This window comes from Anopheles stephensi, chromosome 3 (assembly GCF_013141755.1).
Source record: "Anopheles stephensi strain Indian chromosome 3, UCI_ANSTEP_V1.0, whole genome shotgun sequence".
Taxonomy (NCBI): domain Eukaryota; kingdom Metazoa; phylum Arthropoda; class Insecta; order Diptera; family Culicidae; genus Anopheles; species Anopheles stephensi.
Window position 1 is genome coordinate 59,806,566 of NC_050203.1, and position 22,502 is coordinate 59,829,067.

Sequence of the window (22,502 nt, forward strand, 5' to 3'; positions counted from 1 at the left end):
CCATTTGAAACCAAGTTAGGTATGCACCGCTACATTCATCATGCATGTAAGAAAGACGGAAATACGCCATAAACAAATGGGTAGCAATCGGGAAAAGGGACCAACGCGAAGATCGAACAAAGCGCGATCGCACTATGCGTAGTGCAGCAAAGGAAAGACCACTCAACGAACGGGGTAACCGACACACAGGGAAAAGATAGGAAAATAAACGTACACACTTTTGGGTACAGATTTAGCCTATCAAATATGCATGGGACGATGTGCGGTCGCATTACCTAGGGGAAATTAAAAAATGGGATCACCCACGTGATTTTAAGGTTCGGAGACATAAACCGATAAGCGAACGTTGCCTCAATGTTCGGGATACGCTCGAGACTGTAAGTTTATGTTGATGCAAGCCGAAAGAGGTTCTATCTCTTTGCAACCCTTCCCTTTCATTCTAACAATCGAGCTGTCGGGATGGTTTTTAGTATATAAGACTGGAACTTGCATTTTAAACTTAAATCGGTGTAGCCGAGTCTCGGGAGTTTTTCTTCATGGCAGTTTGTTAAAGTTCACCGTTGGAAACTCGTCCTGGCGCCCAGGAAAAGGGCCTTCTGTCTAACTCCAGCGAATTTGGGAAGCAACCTCCGGAGCAAGCGAAGGTCAACCGAAAGGAACTGGTGCTGGATAATCCAGGAAGAAGCCTAACGTCAGACCCTAGTAGAATAACGCTATAATCGGCGCGAAGGTTTAGGGTTGACCAGTTTTCGCGGGGTCAATTTTTCGGGTTTTACAAATCTTACTTGAAAACTGGTCTACGTAACGTTCCATTTAAAATCTTATTTTAAATATCTTGAGAAATATTGGCGTATTATTATTTTCTTGCATCGTTCGTCGATTAATCGAGCAAATAACATCTTGACGTCGACGAAAGCGCACTTGACGGTGGAATCAAAACAAAGCCGCACCAAAATAAAAGACATTTTTCGGTATTTTTGCAAATATTGTTAACAATTCTCACGTATACAAGTTAGAGCAGTTACTAATCAACTAGTGAAAATGTTACAAATCTTCTAAAATTCGTATTGCACGCACTTAACACGTTTGATCACCGGTTTGCTGTATTGCTGTGCACATAAACAATGGCGGAAAAGTATGTTATTGCGAAACGATGCCTTTACCGTGTGTGATGTGTTTTGGAACTAAGCGCTGTTTCTTTCTTTTAGAACACCCACAGCAAACTCCACTGTGAACGATGGACCACACCTGTATCGGACACCACCTGACCAAGACGTGCTGAGCGAAACATCCGAAGAATCTTCCGAAACACACGACACCTACCGGAGCTTCAACTATGGATATCGCTGCTCAAACCGCTCCGATGACGATTCCGATTGTGAGGATGAGGACGACGAGGAGGAAGATCCGTACCAGGAGCTGTTTATGAATGCATACCGTTCTGCACCGCAATCATCAGACGAGGAAGAGACCGGACAAGAAGCAGTGCACTGTACGAATCCCGCTGCCAAACCGCTGTGCCTGATGGAGGACTGGGATCTGTGGGATTACATGGACGAGACGGAACTGAAGGAACGGTTAAAGGACCATCCCCAGCTGCTGGAGGAAATAACACGCAAACGAAAACGACGCCTGTTGGAGGAAGAGGAAGCGGCGACGGCACTGGAAGACGACGAGCTTAGCCAAGTGATGAATAGGGCCGTGAAATGTATCCGTACCGAAACACCCAACTTGACCAGCTAGGACCCATGGTAGGGGGGGTACACTGTATCATTGTGCATTGGGTTGATTCTTTTAAAGGTTTATGCAAGTTTTTGCTTTTTTGGGAATGATGGGAGAGTTTTATATGCTTCAAAACGAATATTAATTTTGATCAAACAGAATAGTGCTGTGATTACTGCCAGTCGGAATCTACCAGTTGTCGTCGTATAAGTTAAGGCAAAAAAAGTATCTAACGATTTATTAAGATAAGTTTTTATGTGAAGTAGTTTGAACGTGAACTTTACGAAAATACCTTAGTTGTTTCGTATATCATAATAACGTATATTCGTGTTTTAATTATACTCAGAAGGATCGGCAACAATTTTAATATTGAAGGCTTAGAATTATTATGAAATAATTCTTTATCATCATAGTGCAGCATAACAGTCAAACATAGAATATTTTCTCATTCAAAGTAACAAGCGCGCCACTATCTTTCAGTAATTATATGTATAAAAACGAATTTATTCGAATAATTTTAAATAATTAAAATTACTGCTGCCGATAACAAAAACAAAACGCTTAAAAAGCTCCGCTAATCATTAATATTATAGCCACTAATAAGAACCACACATCCGTAGTTGAAGAGTTCAAACGGTCACATTTCATTTTTCGCACCGGCACAACGGCCGATCCCTTGTGTGCTGCACGCCGGAACTGGATTGGTAGCGATAAGGGTGATAGCTAATGATGATATCACAAATGGAATTTAACTGATACGACGAATAGACCCCCGGTCGATCTCAAGTGCATCTCCGCCAAGCTTCATCGTACATCCGTCGGGGCGGTGGAACCGTCAGTAGCGCTCACACCACCGTTCGTCGGTTGACTAACGATCACAATCGGTGGTCCCACTTCAGCCGTCTAAAAACCGATAAGAAGGGTATAATAATTGCATTGCTAATGATGTTGTGAAACGGACACACATTGCACGCTGGTGAGGCGTTTTAGCACATGTTTTGTATCGAATTTTAAAGGTGGCCTTAATAGGAGATTATATCGAGAGATTTTAAAAGTTCCACTGCCAGACGGTTAACTATTCCCGAGTGTTTTTCAATTGTACGACGCGTCCTTACACTCACTTGGCTCGTACTGAAGCTTTCGTTGTACGATTTTCCAAAATTGGCATCGTCGATATCGTATCCTTCGCGATTCCCACAACACAAGCACATGGTTGCTTCCTTTCCTACGCTGTGCCGGGCAGAAAACTTACGCCAAACCCCCGATTCTGAAAGACGGTTCAAGTGCAACTGAGCGATCGACGATAGTAGCGAGAACTTGAAATACCTTCCACACGATACGCAGCACCAGAACAGACTGCGAAATGTGGCTGCTGCCGCAAAAAGGATGACTAAAACGGTTTCCCGGACGGAACCAGTCGAACGACGGGTAGGAAGGAAGTAATACCACCGTATTCACCGCGATTGTGACGAAGCATTTGATTGCAGTGTATTTTTGTTTTTTCTTCCCCTGCTTGTTGCCTGCTTCTGGCGTTGTTTAGTCACAGCTCTGCTATCCATGCGTAGCAAATATTTCAGGCAAATGCGCACCACCATCAGCGAAGCACACGCTTCGTAGAGTTTCATAACCGATAAAGACGCGAGCGCGGGGTGGAAGTGGGCAGGGGCTGGTTTTTCTTATCGGTCGACGATAGAACTCTTTCGAAGACGACGCGAAAAGACACGTTTGTTCAAACATAAAAATCCAGAAGGACAAACACTCATCGCGCAGCGCAGCACAACTGATTGCAACTGTGCAACGGTTTGACTGTGTGTCTGTGGTTCTGGATGTGCAGCAATGATAAGGATTGTTTTGCGATGAATGTTTAGCATAAAGATGTTTTATCGCATGATTCACATCTGCGCGGGGAGAAGTGGAAAGTAAATAGAGCGGGCGGAAGATCTTACGAATGAGGCACCTTTTCTGTAAAGCTCGCGGAAAGCCACGGTTTTTTTTCTACTGTAATGAGTGAATCAGATCAGAGAGATCAGATCTTCACCGTGTGATGCAAATCTTGGAGAAAATGCCAGAGTACCAACTTTATGTATACCTTCTCCTCATGTCTCAGATGTCAGAACCTGGAGATTTTCAGGATTGCTTTACGCCAGAGAAATAAATAAGATCCATATAGGTATATGAGACTTGGAATTGGAGCCTCCGGGGATCATCTCTTATAGCTCAATCCAAATTCACTCAGGAAGGACAGCTCGAATGATACGACAATCGACGAAGGCTCGACAATCGAAGGATACGAGCAGGAGCTATTCGTCAGGCTCTGTGGAGCTGGTTATGTCATGAGAATGGTACCGATCGATCGAAACAGAAACTTCGTTTGATCCCTTCCACGTGGATAGAATATGGAGGCAACGATCCCAAAATAGAAAGATGGCTTGAGACGTCCACCAAGAATACCTGAATAACGGATCGGCAGACGACGCCGCTGGACTTGAATAGGTTGCCTATTGACAGTGTAAATTGAAAACCAAATTTTTAAATTACTACTTTACTGGCATGGCAATCAGTGCTCTTATCTTATCGGCTGAAGGACGGACCGCCCTTCAAAGGGAAAGCATGCTATCGGAAGATTTTTGTGCGATGATAGCTTATTAAATCTGTCGAACAGATACTTCAAACGATAGCTGATAACGGGCGCCCTACCTTGACCGGCAAAAGTCGTTCCTTCTGTCGGCATGATTTATATGGTGCGCGTATTTGTTTACCTACCGCGGTCTAAATCGAGCGAGCAGGATATCTTTTTTTTAACTAGGGCCGAACTAGGTTATCTAAAACCATGCCAGGGTTGATTCGTGACGTGTATGCGTTCTTTATCTGTATGCCTTCAGTCTTCGTTCGTTTGCCAATACGATGCACATGCTTGATGTAACTGTTCGGACAGTGACATCGGATCGTCTAGCAGTTGGGCCAGCAGGAACAGCTCCAACAGTGTCATCGTTTTCGTCTTCATGTTTGATCGGGGGTCTGGACCGGGGAAAACTTTCGACAACGCTAGGTAGGGTGTAATAACGACGTGCACTTCGGTTGGCCGCAGATATCCGTACAGTGTGTATCGGCGCATCAGCTGCAGGTATCGCTTGGCAAAGTGAAGCCGCGTGTCGTCGAACTCCTCGTGCAGCAGGTTAAGAACGTCCAGTGCGATGAGTCGCTTCGGTACACCGACAACATCGCCTGGAAGAGGTTAAAGCGATCGGAAAAATGTTAGAAAGATGAGGATTCTTTGGTTTTGTCCTTCCACACACACACACACCTAACACGACATCGATGCAACGTTGCGGAAGAACCTGCACCTGGAATACGGAAAGAAATTGATGAAAAGCCATCGCACACTCTCTCGGGGCGTGCACCAGGCGAAGGTATTCGAGCAGATTTGGGTAGCCGGATTTAATTTTTTCGTATATTTTCTTCACGTGCATCGTACTGCCGCCCGTTACGAAGAGCCCATACACGCCAATATCTGTAATAAGGAATGGATGGTTTTAATGGAAGATATGATCGATTATGCGCAGCAATGGCGAAGTCGAATGTCTCACGTTGTTCTAAGTAATCAATGCATGCCAGTAGAGCTTGGTACTGTTGGCGCGTGATCTTGTGGCTTCCGCTTACTTCTAAAACCGAATTTCTTCTTCTTCCAAAAACAAAACCACTAAAAAGAGCAGAACATTTAAAATCTATAGTCATCCAAGACATTTCGAACAAGCAAGCAAGCAACTAAGTACATAGCTGTACAAAGCCATATGTTTGAGGCAACAATTTAGAGGGCCATCATTTGGGGGTCTCCGTAAAGAAATACAAACTGTAAGGTTCGTGTAGGGGGTTTGGCATGAAGGTCTTTCAGATTCAGAGAATCTGCAAACGAAACCCACTGTTCTGTTTGCACTGTTTTGGCATGACTTCAGTGGCTTGTGGATACATTGTCCACTGCAGGCTGACCGCGAAACGTTTGTTTACAGTTGAAGACCTGCTGTTTGGACCATGGGGGCAAAGTCACGGTCAGCTAGGTTGCTGTGGGCCTCCGAACCTTTCGGGGCGCTTGGCCAAATATATAAAACAGTGTGCCCGTCCCGGTGCATGGCTTAATTGGGGGAACGATCGAGCAGTCGCTTGATCTTGAATTGGGTCTCCGTGGTGAAGCAAGTGATGAGCATAATGTGTACGATAGTTTCAGTCGTTTTGGCCTGTTCGCTTCTGCTGGTATCGATCGCTTTTATAGGTGCCAGCAGCCGTGCAGACAGCCGGCCGTTTGGGGAGCAGACACAGAAGCGAGAAGCGAACAATCGAGCTGGAGTATGGGAACTCGTTTCGGCAGCCACCGTTGCACCGAAGGCTCCGGTCGACCTGATGATGCGATTTGATGCGTACAACAGGAATGTGAAGCCGATGGAAACCGATGAAGAGGATCCGCTCGAAGCGGAAAACAGCCACGTGGTGGTGCAAGTGTACTCGGTCGATTCCGATCAAGAGATGGCGAACGAATCTTCCGGCACGGGCATTCGTACGCTAAAGGTGGAAAACTTTGCCACCCCGAAGGAGCACATGGATGGCAAATCGACGGATCGCGTTGAGCGGAAGGTACTTGCACCGGGTAAAAAAGTCCCGGTAGAGTCGGATGAAAAGGAGGACCTGCTGTCGGAACAGTTCTTCGTCGAAGAAACGGATCAGGAACCGAACACTCCCGGAAGACGACCGGGATATGGTAATACTTTCGGAGATAAGGGGCCAACCGGTATGGAGAGTTTCGATCAAGAGCAGGAACAAGTTCCATCAAAGGTTCCTCCGTCATCCTACGCCAATCCGTCGCCACCGTTCTTCGACTACAACGAGCAGACGAGCCAGCGCATGCTGGACGAATTCTTCGCCCTGCGCAATCAGGACACATTGGCTTCCCGTCGATCGAACTACGATTGGGGCGAGGGACAGCTGAGATCGAGAACGCTGGAGGATATAAAAAATCAAAACCGCGCATCGGCTGCATCGCGAAGAAAGTCTCCCGTTCCCGATTACCCGAAGGAAGATGACATGAGTTATGACCGGTATGCGGACTATGGTGAGTGGAGTGTAGAATTGTAGAAAAAATTTGGCCAGTAAATCAACCACGAACCTCTTTCCGGTTTTAGCTGAAGCAGAACAGCGAGCGGTAGGCTACACAGCACAGAAGCTAGGCCGCAAACAGCGGGCGACACCTTCCACGGGCGGTCAGACACATGTGCTCAACAAGGTCCCGATCGTGGCGTACGATGGTGACGGATCGATGGCACCGATGTACAAACCGGACAGCTCACAACGTTCACAGTTTGAACGGTCGCGGTTCCACTATGCGCTTCCCTCGATGGTGTACAACCCGTACGCCTGGGATCCGTACCACATGAACATGCTGCGGTTTCCACAGTGCAACGCGTGCCAGCAGAGTGCACGGGCCCTCTGCTCCAAGTGTGGACTGTGTGCCGATTGCTGTGCCCACAGCAAATGCACCTGCGGATGTCTGAACGGTTGACGGTCCGGCACGGTGCCGGAGTCCGATAGAAGATAGAACCACAATCACCCCACCGTTTAGACACAACAAAATGACATAAATAAAGACGTGCCCCACCGCGAGCGTAGGAAAGAGTAAGAAATGATAAGAGTACGCACCACTTTCGCCGGTACTTGAAGTTGTCCTCTAGCCACTTCCATAACATTTGGAGTTCACAATTTGGAGCGCGTGTGTTTCGGAGTCCGAAAAACTTAATTTAGCTACAACATGCCCGTGCACGATTTGTTTATGGCTGTTGTACTGGCAGGCTGAACACTATTATGACAGATGATACGATGGTTACACGGATCGTGACGGTTGCTTGGATTATCTAAAAGCGACTGCACCATTTTGCCCAATGAAGCCCAGCCGCGAGGGTTTTGTTGTATGAGGCTGTAATTGGAACTGTGCCGTGCGCGCCAAAGACATAACAGCCCGATGGCACATCTTTAAACAGCGCAGATAACGTTACATAAATATTGCGCTGAGCTCACTGCGAAGGGGGTCCCTGGCCGCCTGCAGACGGGGGATGGATTTTTGAATTTTGTTTAGCTGTTAAAATTGTGCACGGTGCGTGTAATAGGATATCCTTTTCCGCTGCTGGTGCGTGTTGGTGCTATGAATGTGGCCGATTTTGTAGGTGGCAGCTAGAACTGGGTCAGGAAGGTGGTGAACCGGCAAGTTAAATCCAAATAGAATGACCTAATGAATGTTGGTTGAGGTGCTTTCTAGAAGAATTTACTGATACAAACAAATAAATACAGCCAAATTGAATTCTGATTCTAGCGCAACAACGGATCGTACGGATTCACCCGACAAATGGCCGGTTTACCGTAGCGTCCGTAATCGGTTGAATGCATGTTTCACCCTCGCGGTGTTTGTGTGTCCAGTTGGCTGTACGATTAAGACAAAACGAGGAACTAAATTTGCCCATCGGTGTAAACAAATGTCGCTGATCGCAGCACAATTTGTGCAACATGTTTCCACCGACGACCACGGCCCAGAGCCATTCGATTGGGTACCATTCATTTTCCATCGAACAGTGACCGGTAGTGGTGGCGTTACTTTGCCCGTTACACTACATTTGGCTTCCTGTTGACACGGGCTGTGAAGGTTTGTCTGCACAATACCGGATCCCGGTGAAGGTGCATCCCGGATACGGAAATTTCTCCGGTGACCTAGTTCGGAAGATTCCGCGAAGGAGTCTGGCGTGGATGCAGTCATAGAATTGTGTCTTCCTATATAAGAAAGACCTTCGGACGTAGGGTAGTGAACAGTGATCGCGCTACGTTTTGGCTATGAAGATCGTGCTGGTGTGTCTACTGTGGGCGGTGGAGGCGTTAGGGCAGTGCGGCGAGGAATGGTACGGTGAAGCGCGCGCAGTGTACAGACCGGACGAGTACTCGAGCGTCGAGGATCGGGCGCCCAGTTTCGAAGAGGTTAGTGAGGAATATTATCCAGTCAAGCAGCACCGTTTCCTCCGATCAAGCCGACATTCACCGCCAGCCTATGGATATGGTAACAGCTTCAGAGACGAGCGTGACGAATGGGAACGTTACGGAGCAGCTCACAAATCACATTACGATGCGCACAAAAGCCGCCGAAAGTATGATGCGTACGGGAAAAGTTCGCGAAGTGATTATAGTAGCTACAAGGGTTCGGCCGGTGCGAATGGGTACGAGCGCAAGAAGACTAGCCGGGCGGCAAAATATGGCGGTGATGGTGGTTCCTACGGAAAGACGACCGCGCTGACGTACAAGGCAGTTCCGCCGAAGGCAAGCTGTGCCCAGAACTTGCTTATTGGCTGCACACCCACCGTAACGAGGGTTCCCTGTTCGGCGAGCTCTTCGTATGACGCGTACGGACAATCGGCCGGTGTGCCCTACTACCCACCGCCTCCACCGGCACATCCAATGCCGTCCCACTACGGAGTGCCACACCCGGCACACGGGTATTCATCGTACGGACCACCACCACCAGCCAGTTACTATCCGCCTTCGTCACCGTCTCACGCAGCCCCCGCCCATCATAAAGATCATTCCGCATCCGATCACCACGCGAAACCGTCGGAGGATGCGCACGGATATGGTCCTTCGTACAAGGTCGCTACACCGGAAGAGATTCCCGGATTCGCTGCACCGGTGCGAGAAGATCTAAGCGAATCTCCCAAGGTGCCGATCATTTCCGCCTTTCCCAAACCGGCCGATTCCACCGGATCCGCACCGTCCAACTCAACGCAACCGAAAGGGACATCGGCAAATGGTACGGCAGCGTTTGAGATGACATCCCCCAAGACGAGCCCGTTGCCAGTGTTGACGCCCGCCCCGGAACAGAAGGACCCAGACAACGATGAGTTCTGGGTGGTGGAGTCGAACGTGGAAAGTTCAACGGACGTTACCGAAGGGTCCACCGCACGGTAAAATGCTTTGCCGTGGCATACGTACTAGCGCGTTAGCGTGTTGTTCTTTTTGAAGTTACAATAAAAGCTGGACACCCGGTGGTGTGGTTGAAGGTGAAAAATTTGGCTCAATGGGGGGGTTTTCATTCGATCGTCGGTTTAGCGCATGTGCCGTCGACGTGGTAGCGTAACTTTGCGCTGGTCAGCAAATGTGGTTGCTTGCTGGTTTGTGGCATGACCCAAATGAAGTCGTAAGTTATATGTTGGTCTGTGTGTTTTTTTACTGTCCACACATTTGAATGATGTTTTGCATTTTGGAAGGTAAAACGTAGTCTGTGTAAAGATCGCAGCACACAAGCTTGGTTGGTTAGCGCCGATTTTAACTGGTGTGTGTTTAACTGGCTATTATAGTAAAAAACAAATAATTTCATCAATAAAATAATGAGAAAGGGGAAAAAGATATCAATTTTTCTGTAATATGAGACAGGAGAGAGACATATTGAGAAACATTTTTGAATATAATTCAAGGAAGAGTTAGTAAATGACAAAAATGTATCTAAATGTTTTTTTTTATGTTTAGATTGAAAATTAAATGAGTATGGGGATGCGATATTTAAAATTGACAATAAAATCAATTTATATTTTCTAGGTCCTAATTGATTCGTTGAAATGACTACCTGATAAGATGGGTGGGTTTCAGTGGCGGATCAACCTAGGAACGACCGCTCGGGGCCTCGTCAGTCTGGGGGGGGCCTCATCGGTTAAGGAAAATCATGTTGTTTCCCATTCCACTCAGGGAACAAATACCTACAAATATCTTGACCCACCACTGGTCGGATTGATAATTTTGGGAACAATCACTCGTTTTAGGACAGAATCATCAAGCATTCTTCAAAGAGTGTTCCGTGCTATCATTGCCGATGACTCCTTCCCAACTCCATATTATTGACAGGATCATCAGCAATATGTTACGTATCGTGATCGCTTAAAAATAATCAAAAAAATGAGCTAAAACAATACAACATATAAAAGATCTCTAATTTCAAATACATTTTACTTAAAAAAAGTTTTAATTAACACACCACAACGCACCTGTGCCTGCTCTTAACACCCTAAATGCGAAAGTGCGTAAGGCTGTGTGTTTTTTTTATCACCTTCTGGGGACAATTAAGCAACCTGCGCGAGTAACCATCGTCGAGGGTGAGCTTATTTTTTCTTTCCTTGACTTCTGCGTTGAAGTTTGTTGCCTACGCTGGCTCTGGAAAGCGTAAATAACAATTTCGGGCAACCATGGAAATGGTTTTGTTTGGGAAAACTTTGAGTTGTACGGCAAAAAAGGGTTAACCACGTATGTTTGTAGCAGCGGTGTGCTAAAGGCACCCTTTTGCAGTATTTCCCTCTACGGGGGTTTCAATCGAGACACGAGACATATAAAATGGGCCCCCAGCGTTGGGTAAGATCATCAGTCAGCAGTGAAAGCTTCCAAGCAGTACAGTACATCACGGTAGCAACATCACGACCATGAACAGCTTCATCGCGATCACTCTGTTGGCTGTGGTTGGTGTGGCCATTGCAGCACCGGCCAAGTACGGACACGCCGGAGGTCACCATGGAGGAGTCATGCCCGGACCGGCCGTGGTCCACACCTACGACGCGGTCGCTCCGGTGGTCAAGTGTGGCCACAATCTGCTGGTAAGCTGCGATCCCCATCACCAGGCAGTGCCGTGCAAGGCGGCCGCTCACGGTCATCACCAGGCACACGCCGGATACGGTCATCACGCACCTGCTCCCACACCGGCCTACAATCACGCACCGGCCCCACACTACGCGCCGGCTCCGGCCCACCATGGCGAGCATGGCGGTGAGTACCGTGCCAAGCACCACAAGAAGCACCACAAGAAGCACCACGGCAAGGGCAAGAGCGCCGACAACGTTGGTGAAGCGATCGACAGCAGCTCGGAGGCGATGTAAGCGGCTCGTGGTCGCTTGGTTCGCGGAACGAAGCAGCGTAACTCTTCAACACTTTCAAGACTGAATTACATTCCGGTTTTCCGTTTTTCCTATCTACCTGCTTCTATCCCACCACCATCACCACCTCCCTCCCACATCTGTCACCATTTATGGAGTGTAAAATGAGCCTGAAATGGCGTCACAATAAAGTGTGAATTTTCTTAAAAAATAATCCTAGCGCAATGTTGATTTGGAACGATGTATGCTCGAAAGAAATTCAACCTAATGACTCGAAGATGGAAAGAAAAATGTTCTGTTCTTCCATTAGGCTTGCAATAATATCTTGCCTTGGACTTGAGCCTGTGGTTTAGTCTTAAAATATATTCTTCAAAAATCTATCAAGGATATTTCTTGGTTTCGATGTTCTCCAGGAAGTTGGCAAATATCTTTTCAACGGTTGGTTCAAATTCGTGCTAAAATATCAGATCTTTTACTATCATGCAGGCATTGTTTAACTCTGTAGATACTAGTTGATCGCTCTTTTTCATGCAAGACTATCAGCTAAGACCAACAGTTCCTGCAGGACTCATTGCTTCCAATTGTGTGTAGAAATGTGTATAAATCGGATGAGGCGGTTCTGTTGTTGTTTGTCGGGTGACAGTATGGATATAGAGTATCCATGACAATCGGTGAGGATGTGGCGGATGGTAATATCGACTTCAATGCTGCAGCCGGAGGACTGGATCTGTCGAGAAGGTAGGAGTGTGACGGCTGAAAAGATAGATGTGTGGTTAGGGAGCTTGATTGCGCAGTTGTCGAGGCTGGAATGGATCCCACAGCCGGCTGACTCCCGATTAACTGAGCCTTCTGTGTAGATGTGGCGATGGTGCTGGTATTTGGTTCGGATCAGGTGCGTGAAGGTGCTATTGGTGATGTGGCTGCTTTTTCCGGTTCTTCGGAGCGTGTGTTTAATGGTCAGCGACGTTTTCCCCGGCGGGTGGTAATGTAGGTGGTTGCGTCGATTTCTTTCTCATCCGAGGATCCGAACTGCAGCTGCGACGAGGGCAAATAAAGTGCAAAATAAATGTTTTGTTAATAAAAGTTTATAAAAATAAGAAAAACCCTCTCGTATTGTTGGTTATAGTTTATGATGTCTTGTTTCTGGCTGCAGCGTTAATCTACAAGCGATGGTGTAAATAAATGATCTTCTATCGCTCGGCGCTCCAAGTACAGCGTACAGCAACCCATGGCTGCTCAAGGACATGAGAAGGGCACCTCACCGTTGAAACTAGAACAAAATTGAAAATTTTACCATAATATCCTACAAATTTCTTGTATGTTGGATTTTCAAATAATTTTGAAATTTTGTTGTCCGCGATTTTGATTAAAGTTCTAGCTTTGAGTCCAGTCTTGGAGCGCTGCAACACTGCTTCACTTTTCGGTATGTTTCTTTTAATGAAGTGGTTCTGGAATTGGCATAGTTTGTAGGTTGTACCGTACCGGAATGATCTTACGCGTGCAATTCAAGATATGAGGGATAGGGAACCGATATCAATTCAAAATTCTACAACGATCTCGAAATTCTTTGTTCAGCTGTATTGCTTGTACACTGCGCAAACTAAAAATAGCACAACCGATGTTTTCTTTTGCGATGCTTTCTACATTTTCATACCGATTTTTCTATTTTGAGTTTGGAATGTAACAACAACCTGTTTAAAAGGCATTTTTGAGCCACTCCGAGGCCATTTTGTTAGCAATGTTTGCATTCAGGTAAAAAAAAATCATGAAAAAGGATGGCTATATTACAATAAAAAGCTTTAAATAAAATAATATTTTTAAGGTATTATATATACCACTCGATCAGGTTTCAGTGTCCACGAGTAGGATATTTCCGCTTGTTAAAGCTGTCCAGTTGTTTGCTAGCTTCATAAATGCAATGCAATTCATTAAAATGTTTTATGAAAATCATCTGGGCCCATTAAAGAGATGTCATGGTTGAGTAAGACTATTTATGGCATTTAAATACCCTCCGACTACAGTCTCGTTCCGTTTCATGCCAATGGAAGCTTTCATTGAACTGTAAAAGCTCCCCAAATTATTAACATGAGGCCCCTAATTCTAGGCTCCTTCCAAAAGGCCTCTCACACAAGGTCGCCTACTGATATCCACAGTAGGACAGTAGGGGTTAACAATTACCCGTCTTTAAGCAAATAACAGTGAAGAAATCTGTTACATGATGATTTATGCCTTTTCAAAACGTTTTTTTCAATACAAAAAAAGCTCACATGTAACGTCTTTGGATGCGAAAATTTTCCACAGCTATGGTTCTGGTTTAACGACCCTCTATTTGGAATTCGCTAAGCCCACGTCAGCTCTTGGTCTGTGCAATCGGCGTCCATCCATCCGGAAGCTATATTTAGACCCAGACGTATGCTGTACGAATCTTGGCTGTGAAATCAAAAACAACTTCATCGCTGCAAAAGCCGTCCCGACAAACGTGCGGCAGCGGTAGCCAACACGGATGAAGAGTTTCTTTCGCACACCAGCTGTGAAAATATGGGACAAAAAAAAAAACGTATCAAGGACGCAATCGAACCTCGGTGACGCTATAAAAACGGTCGGCAAAGATGGTTAGATCAGTTGTTGAATATCTGTAGTGAACGTTTGCGGGACACCCGAATAAGCCACCATGAAGTTCGCATGCGCCATCGCGCTACTAGCGCTTCTCGCCGTACTAAGCCTGTCTAGCGCAGAGGAAGAAAGTGCTACCGCGCCTGGTACCAGTGATTACTCCGATGGTCCTGCACAGGAAGGGCCTTACGATCCGGCAAAAATTGCTGAACTGCAGTCAACACCGAGGGGACGTTTCTGGCTGGGATTAGCGTCCAACTTGATCAGTGTTTTCCTGTCGAATGAACATTAGCCGTGGGTTAATAAAAAAAAAGTGTTAACGAGATAAAGTATAACATTGTTTTATTGATTGCGTGCCACAATTTCACAGTTGTGTGTGCGCGCGTGCGCGTGTGTGTGTGTCTTTCCCACGAGGCAGTAAACTTGTGCAAACAGTGAAGTTTCTCAAGAATGATCAAAAACAGATTGGCAACTGGTTGTGAAACTGTGAGTCGAAAAGTTTGCCATGAACCGAAATACTTTTCCCTGCTATTATCCAAGTGGAGAAATCTGTCGAATCTGTAAATTTATACTTTATTTGTAACATAAAATTACAGATTTATATTTTCAAATTACAGAATTATAGAGTGGAAAAAAGTACAGATAATGTATCTTATTTGCTCTCTGATGTAAATAAACAAAGGTAAATAGAAAAAAAAACCTTTAGTTTTTTTTTTAAACTAAATCCACAAAAGTAAATTCAAAAGGAAGAACTGGACATAGAAATTCGTCCGGACCGTGTCCCCGTAAGTAAGCTTAAGCTTGGAAGCCTACGATCTCTTGTGGTTGCGAAAGAAGACGAGGAAGAATTGTTTTAGATTAGACTTTTTTTGGCCTCACTGTTTTAATACTTGCTTTTGAATTTTCAGTTATTTAAACTAACAGAAAATAAATTATTATGAATTATTTTTCTAGTCAAGACGGCTTGAAGCCGTATTGTCAACACTGTTTTTTATTTATTTATTCATTTGTTAACTATGACTGTTCGATGTCAAATTGTCGTCAGCCTTGTGCATGTGCTGACGAATTAAAAAATCACATAAGGATTCAGATGCAAAAAAAAAACTCATAAATTTTTTTTTTTCCATCGAGGCTGTGGCTTATATTGATGTAATTCCTTTGCCTAATCATTAGGCGCAACTCCAATGCATAACGTTAGCGCATTGCGATTAAGCGCTTAGGTTGTCTTTTTTTGGCCCTAAATTCTCCACATAGCCGGTTACATTGCTCTACCATATCGTACGTTTAATATTAGCAATCTGAATATTTTATGTGTTCAAGCCCTACCTAAACTAGTTAGAGTTGGTGGTCAATATTTTTTAAATTTTTTTTTATGCCAAACCTTTTCTAATGGGAACATTTAGACAAGTTTGTACGTACAAAGCTTCACTTGTTCATAACAATCGAGTTAAACAGTGTACGACGGATATCATAACAATAGGCGCAATACATTCGAGCAATACTGGCTGAAGTTTGCTAATTAAAAGGAAATAACAATTGAAACTGTTTGCTTACAGTATTTGGTCAAGCGGCTGCTCGAGGCCTCGTCGGTAAGAGGGGGGGCATCGTTGGCGAGGTAAATCCTGCTGTGTTCTCTAATATCACAATTAGAGGGGGCCTCAATTGGTACTCCGCTCGGGGTCTCCAAATATCTTAACCCACCACTTCATATCAATAGTCTAGTTCTAGCTGTTGCCTACAGAATCTAACAGACGGTTTAATGCAAACTACCACGTAATCAAAATGTTGTTTTTATTTTGTGGAAATGTTGTTTCCCGAACGTTATTGACGTCAAAGCGATAAAATTTATTTCACAACAGACAAATATTTAATCATTGAAAAGCATTGCCATTGGTGTACAAAGTTTTTGTGTTGAACAGTTGTGCTAATGGGAAAGGAACACAGTTCCGAAGATCATCAGGTAGCCTAGTGCTGCACTAACAAGCAAAACGACTCCGTGGAGCCGGCCGTTGGCCACCAGAGTTCTGTACTACGGGGTGTGCCGTTCTACGGGGGGTACCTTACTGCTGGAAAACGGTTGGTGATATTATTTATAATCTCTTCCTCTTCCTGGGCACTACAACCTTGAAACGGGGTAGGCGAATCCCGGTCCTCTCGTGTGAAGATCGGCGCTGGTGTCGCCTCGGCCACCGGACCAGCCCGCAGTACTATATATCATCTTAAAATCTAGTGACATCCAAAACAGGATTCAGCAATTGTTATTGACTCATTTCTAACTCGCTTACTAATGGCTGATTGGTCCAAGAGCAGGTGCATCCAGCTCTTCACGTTAATTAATATCCTCGTAGTCCGAATCCCGCCAAAAGCCATCTTGTGATAGACAGTTTGCCAACTCTCAAGGTTAACTAATCTGAAGTCATCTCTAACAATCCCAAATTCACAGGATGCTATGTTTGTTTAACATATTAAACAACCCAATCTGTCTTACCATGTAGTATAACTGGCGAATTGAGAATTATCCTTTCTAAACTTAGGTGCAATTAGATCCTTGGTCCTGCCTCGATTCTGTAGCCAATGATCTTTAATATTTCAAGGATATCTCTTCTTCATTCGGCTTCCCTACATCTGGTAAGGAACATGTCATCTATGTAACTAAACATAGTTAAAGCTTTGTATATATAAATTTAATACAATTTATTGTCTGTTACGGTTTGCGATCCAGTTTCCTACAATCTTGGCACCAAAGCGAAGCAGACCCAACCAGATGCGCCCGTTGGGGTTCGCCTGCAGCTCAGCCAACATCTGCTCGTCCGACTTGGCCTCCACCGTCGCCTCATCGCCCTTGGCTTGGGCAGTTGCTTCCTCGGGCTCGGGAGCGGGTTGTGGGTAGGCCTGGCACATGCACAGCACCGCGAACAGGGCAAGCAGGATAGCGAATGCGTACTTCATGTTGGCTGTAGCGTGTTGCAAGGACGGCTGGTACTTTTCAACAGATGACTTTTTTGATGAAGTGTTTGAGTATTTATAGTACGAATGGGCGGTAATTGGGCTTAAAATCTTTTTTTCATTTGTGTTTGCACAGCAGATTTGTAAATGAAAACCAAACACTCGGTAAATAAATCTACCTACGTCAATTGATAATGTATCGTACCAGCAGACCAATCATCTGGCTTGTTTAAGTAAGTAAACATTTTATTTTCAATTAAAAAAGATAATGAAAGATAGAAATTGTACTTAACTAGTTTAAAATCTATTCCCTTGTTGTTCGATGTGTGTGATCTGACGGGATTTTGTTTGAAATTTTCAGCTTTATTTTTGAAGATTAATGGTACAGTATTCCAAGGATTAGTCAGTCAATGATATTAAAGAAAAACAAATAATATTTATTGTTTTCAGTATACATATCTCTCTGCTTACGATTTTTAAGTAAGTTTGAGCGCAGTGCAGGTGCGTTTAACGTCAGTAAACAAGAAATCTTATTCCAAACCTTGTTAAAAACATGCTTTATTGCTTTATTAAACTAAATACACTGTATTTTTAGTATTGAAACCCTTTCAACCTTCCTTTCTTCAAAAAAAAAAAACATTTGTTTACAAATCGAGATTTGGTATTCAGCTGTGTCAACAGTGGAAACTGCATTCCAGGTTCAACTCGGTCTGATCCTCAGCTACCTATAGGCACACTAACTATAAAAGCATCAGCACATCGTCAGAAAAGTCATCTGTTAAAAAGTACCAGCCGTCCTTGCAACACGCTACAGCCAACATGAAGTACGCATTCGCTATCCTGCTTGCCCTGTTCGCGGTGCTGTGCATGTGCCAGGCCTACCCACAACCCGCTCCCGAGCCCGAGGAAGCAACTGTCCAAGCCAAGGGCGATGAGGCCACGGTGGAGGCCAAGTCGGACGAGCAGATGTTGGCTGAGCTGCAGGCGAACCCCAACGGGCGCATCTGGTTGGGTCTGCTTCGCTTTGGTGCCAAGATTGTAGGAAACTGGATCGCAAACCGTAACAGACAATAAATTGCATTAAATTTGTATAAACAAAGCTTTAACTATGTTTAGTTACATAGATGACATGTTCCTTACCAGATGTAGGAAAGCCGAATGAAGCAAAGACATTCTTGAAATTTTGTAAATCACTAACTAAAGGAGCGGGACGGTTTGAACTGGGGATATCTCAGTACGACCGAGGATTTCTCCGGTAGCAGGACTGACTGTCCAACACTACAGATAAAATCAGACATCTGGAGGTTGTAGAGCCAAATTAGACAAAAAAGCTACGGAACTAGTAAAATGAAATTATTTAATGGTTGCCCTGTTGCGAACGAAGTATAGTGTCGGTTGACGATCCGCCTGCTTCAGTCGCTTGATCAAGTTATGTGTTTTCTGAGATAAGTCAAATAAAAAAGTTTATTGAAATGAATCGTTCCAAAAAATCTATGCACTTACTTACTCATCAGTCGCTGCGTGGTCTTGGGCTGCTGCAAATGTCCTCGATACCGCTCATGATATACCGGCGTCATTTGTCAATCCACTTCAAACTTTTTATGTGAGGCGAATAAGGTCTCAGAGACCTAAAGCCTTTATACTTAATTACATACTTATCAGGCGCTACAACCGCTTCGCGGCCTAAGCCTGCCGCAACAATCCTCGATACCGCTCACGGTTAAGCGCCGTCGTCTGCCAATCCGTTATCTCGGACGTTCTGGCGGACGCATTAACACCATCACTCCATCTCAATTTGGGCCTACCACGCCTCCTCTGTTCGTGTGGACGTCCTTAAAGGACTTTACGGGCTAGGTTGTCCGGTGTCATTCTTATGACGTGACGCCTCTATACATAAATGATAAAACTTTCGGCCTTTCCTGCGAACCCATCAACGCCATCATTCCATCTCAGTTCGGGAATACCACGGATGACGTAAACAGACTATGCGGTCTGGGTCGTCTGGTGTAACTCTCATGACATAACCAGCCTGCGAAATGGGCAGATGACTTTAAAGGGAGAGAGAGAGAGAGAGAGAGAGAGAGAGAGAGAGAGAGAGAGAGCAGACAGCAGGAGTAGAGCTCACGATTGTAGCAACTTCTCTATTGCCGTTCCACACATTCCTCTTCTTCCTTGGCACTACAGCCTCGAAAGGTGTCAGCCTGCTTTATCTCGCTTTCTGTGACTTAATTTTACCCGTAGATGGATAGTCAGTCCTGCATACGGAGAGGCGGTTTGAATGGGATTTCGCCTATCGCCTCGGCCACCAAACCAATTGGTGGTTCTGGGGGTTCTGTTACTAATTATCTATACAATTTTAAGAGTATCTCTTCTTCATTCGGCTCTCCTACAGTTACTGAGGATCATGTCATCTATTTTAATTAAACATAGTTAAAGCTTTGTATATACAAAGTTAATACAATTTATTGTCTGTTACGGTTTGCGATCCAGTTTCCTACAATCTTGGCACCAAAGCGAAGCAGACCCAACCAGATGCGCCCGTTGGGGTTCGCCTGCAGCTCAGCCAACATCTGCTCGTCCGACTTGGCCTCCACCGTCGCTTCATCGCCCTTGGCTTGGGCGGTTGCTTCCTCAGGCTCGGGAGCGGGTTGTGGGAAGGCCTGACACATGCACAGCACCGCGAACAGGGCAAGCAGGATAGCGAATGCGTACTTCATGTTGGCTGTAGCGTGTTGCAAGGACGGCTGGTACTTTTCAACAGATGACTTTTCTGATGATGTGCTGATGCTTTTATAGTTGGTGTACCTATAGGTAGCTGAGGATCAGACCGAATTGAACCTAGAATGCAATTTCTACTGTTGACACAGCTGAATACCGAATCTCGATTTGTAAACAAATAGTGTATAACATGGATAGGATTTGAACTGTTTTAAGGTATAGTAATGGTGAAATAGCAGGTGTAGATACTTCTGGAAGGCTGTAGTTGCGTTATTGTCAAGGGTAAAAATAAGATTTCCTGTTGAATCAAGTGTTTATCATCTGGCGTAGTTGGTAAAAAAGTTTGAAGAATAGTTAAAAACATGTCTCGAGTTCAGGTGTGCTTAAAAAAATTTCATTTTCATTTCAAGGTACTTTGAGCAAAGCTCAACACAACTTCGAAAATTGGATGTGCTTGAAAAGTTTTCATTTCTTCCATATATTTAGAAAATACAGATCAGCTGCTCATGCATACATAATTTTACCATAAATTTCAGTCATTACCAAGACATTTCAGTTCAAATTATAACATCCTACACCTGCTTAACGCCATTGTTGTTATGTTGTTGTTGACTAAAAAACTAAGAAACTTGTTTTTGGAGGGTACCAGACGCTTTAAGAAATACGGGTCGAAAAAATGGACGCTGTAAAAATTGTACTTTGCTTTACTATGGATAGATACAACTTGCCAAAGGTAGCTTGTATTTCACATATATTCGATTGTACAGACAGAATAATTTGAGCAACAATTCTGACCGAAATATTGATATAGAACTATCGCCCAATATTGGTCCTCAAGTAAGATCCTCAATGTGAATAATTTCAAACGTTTGCATCAGTTACGTGTACAGTTGCTGGATTCAGTTGCGGAAGAAAAAAAACAATAAATAGTTAAGCTTTTAAAACGCTGGATGGTACGCGTGAATTGGTGTATATTTGATCAGCATTTAGGTCGCATCTGAAGACGTTTCTTCTTCCTTCCTTTACGTAGGTTGCATGCTTGTTCCGTTTTGTTGTTGTTTGTTTACATAGATCCCTCGGGAACAGCTAGTATCGTGACGTTAGTTAGTATGACCATGAACCCTCTTGTTTGGGACAAAATAAAAGTTTTAAACTCTTCTTCATCGCATTATATTATAAGGAGGTTTTGGTTTGCCATGTTTGATGAGGTTCGTTACTCGTTGTCGAATATTTTGAGCTGAACAATCTCTGAGAAGATGCGGCTTATGTCGCTGAAGCAAGATATAATTTCGAAAGTGAGTGCGTGGTCGAGTGCGATATCTCCTGCAATGAACTCCAGAAGAGAGAGCTTTACCACATGCCTTCCTCAAAAAAGTATAAATGCAAACATGTTGTGGCAAAAATGGAAAAGCAGCTGTTTGTCAAGGTCTCTAAAGAGTCACAAACATCGTAACGTTTGCGGATTATTGTCGTAAAGCCTTTTAGCCGGATCCAAGCCATTTCTTTTAGCAATACAGCCAGGCCGTTCGATTTGAATAAAAAAGTTTCGTTGAAAAGTTGTATTGAAGGTACTTATTTTTTTAAAACTTGAAGCTTCCGTTTTTTATTTGAAACTACCAGCAGCAAAAACTCAATTTTGGGAAAAAATATCGTAAAAAATCCTGACTAATAATTTTTTCTAACTTCAAAAGCTCATGCAACCTGTATTTAATTTTAGAACATCTTGTACTAATAAGCGTAGCGCGGTCTAGAGTCTCATTGCTTCTCCGGCTTGGAGCTTTGCCTTCATGATATACTACACTAGACAACAACTTTCCTAGTGGAGCAGGAACGACGTGCGCAAGAAACTGTTGTACTCTCGCGCAAAAACTGCCCTGAGAAGGCCTGCCGAAATGATACTCCAGATGGTTCACGTACCGGCTACACATACCACCGTGCTAGCAACGCACGACCATACCCAAAGTCAATGAATGCAAAAGGTGTGCTCGCGTGGCTCGAGAGACAATTTTTTTTTTCGTTTATTTATAGAGGCTTTGGGTCTTTGAGACTTCATTCGCCTCTAAGGCTCGAGAGACAAAGAGAAACAGCAAACAGTAAGAGAATCGGCATGCCTTCAAAGGACACGCAATCCTCCCACACCGCCGTTGGGAGAGCGCCACCGAGAGAACGCACAAAAAGCGAGGGAGTATATAGGCGATCGACCGAGAGAGAGAGAGAGAGCGTTGAGAGATCCATCCCTCCAGACAAGGACGAAGGACGCACGAACGGTTGGCCAGACGGGAATTCGCGCTCGGGCAGGCAGTTAGCGCTGGTCGGAAAAACCGTTAGTCTTCAGTCAGTTTTCCCACCGGTCGTATGTGCGGTACGCGTTTCGCAGGCCAACATCGCCTATCGGTCAATCTCTGTCACTCTGTTGTCTTCTGTACCACCTGCACCTTCCCCATCTGGTCATCATCAACTCATCCCGCATAGATAACAACGGTAGGGTTGGCTTTGTCTCGTTTGGTACTAGGGTATTAGGTCCAATGGGTGGCGTCGTCTCGGCCAGTACCAGTGCCTCCTGGTGTCCCC

General features: G+C 44.7%; 4 protein-coding genes across 7 annotated transcripts in view; 3 read left to right on the plus strand and 1 right to left on the minus strand.

The window, feature by feature from the left end:
• The first annotated feature begins 537 nt into the window (after nucleotides 1-537).
• LOC118509311 lies at nucleotides 538-2,344 on the plus strand. Its single transcript, XM_036049765.1, has 2 exons — nucleotides 538-1,135; nucleotides 1,209-2,344. The coding sequence occupies exons 1-2, from the start codon at nucleotides 1,125-1,127 to the stop codon at nucleotides 1,741-1,743; spliced, it is 546 nt and encodes a 181-aa protein (XP_035905658.1). The 5' UTR covers nucleotides 538-1,124; the 3' UTR covers nucleotides 1,744-2,344.
• LOC118509310 lies at nucleotides 2,206-7,717 on the minus strand. 4 transcript variants are annotated; one of them, XM_036049764.1, is made up of 6 exons: nucleotides 7,408-7,717; nucleotides 5,310-5,422; nucleotides 5,027-5,233; nucleotides 3,049-4,947; nucleotides 2,844-2,989; nucleotides 2,206-2,625 (listed from the first exon to the last, which is right to left on the minus strand). In XM_036049764.1, the coding sequence occupies exons 1-4, from the start codon at nucleotides 7,452-7,454 to the stop codon at nucleotides 4,601-4,603; spliced, it is 714 nt and encodes a 237-aa protein (XP_035905657.1). In that variant the 5' UTR covers nucleotides 7,455-7,717; the 3' UTR covers nucleotides 2,206-2,625; nucleotides 2,844-2,989; nucleotides 3,049-4,600. The 4 variants fall into 4 exon arrangements, with proteins under 4 accessions (XP_035905657.1, XP_035905656.1, XP_035905655.1 ...); XM_036049763.1 differs by having other exon boundaries at nucleotides 2,838-2,989; XM_036049762.1 differs by having other exon boundaries at nucleotides 2,844-4,947.
• On the plus strand, nucleotides 4,810-7,451 carry LOC118509309. Its single transcript, XM_036049760.1, has 2 exons — nucleotides 4,810-6,823; nucleotides 6,894-7,451. The coding sequence occupies exons 1-2, from the start codon at nucleotides 5,917-5,919 to the stop codon at nucleotides 7,268-7,270; spliced, it is 1,284 nt and encodes a 427-aa protein (XP_035905653.1). The 5' UTR covers nucleotides 4,810-5,916; the 3' UTR covers nucleotides 7,271-7,451.
• A 14,492-nt stretch (nucleotides 7,718-22,209) lies between the features above and the next one.
• The window catches only part of LOC118510004, a 181,204-nt gene continuing 180,911 nt past the window's right edge, over nucleotides 22,210-22,502 (plus strand). The window contains exon 1 of the mRNA XM_036051389.1: nucleotides 22,210-22,412. The gene's annotated coding sequence lies outside the window, so the exon portion shown is untranslated. The remainder of the gene's footprint in view (nucleotides 22,413-22,502) is intronic.

Bases quoted from the DNA above. Each gene is read 5' to 3' on its own strand.
- LOC118509309 (XM_036049760.1), top strand. From the start codon at position 5,917: ATGAGCATAATGTGTACGATAGTTTCAGTCGTTTTGGCCTGTTCGCTT. The intron at 6,824-6,893 runs GTGAGTGGAGTG...TTCCGGTTTTAG, and splicing joins TGACCGGTATGCGGACTATG to CTGAAGCAGAACAGCGAGCG.
- LOC118509310 (XM_036049764.1), bottom strand. From the start codon at position 7,454: ATGTTATGGAAGTGGCTAGAGGACAACTTCAAGTACCGGCGAAAGTG. The intron at 5,423-7,407 runs GTGCGTACTCTT...TGCTCTTTTTAG, and splicing joins TTCAAGTACCGGCGAAAGTG to TGGTTTTGTTTTTGGAAGAA. The intron at 5,234-5,309 runs GTGAGACATTCG...TCCTTATTACAG, and splicing joins CATTGATTACTTAGAACAAC to ATATTGGCGTGTATGGGCTC.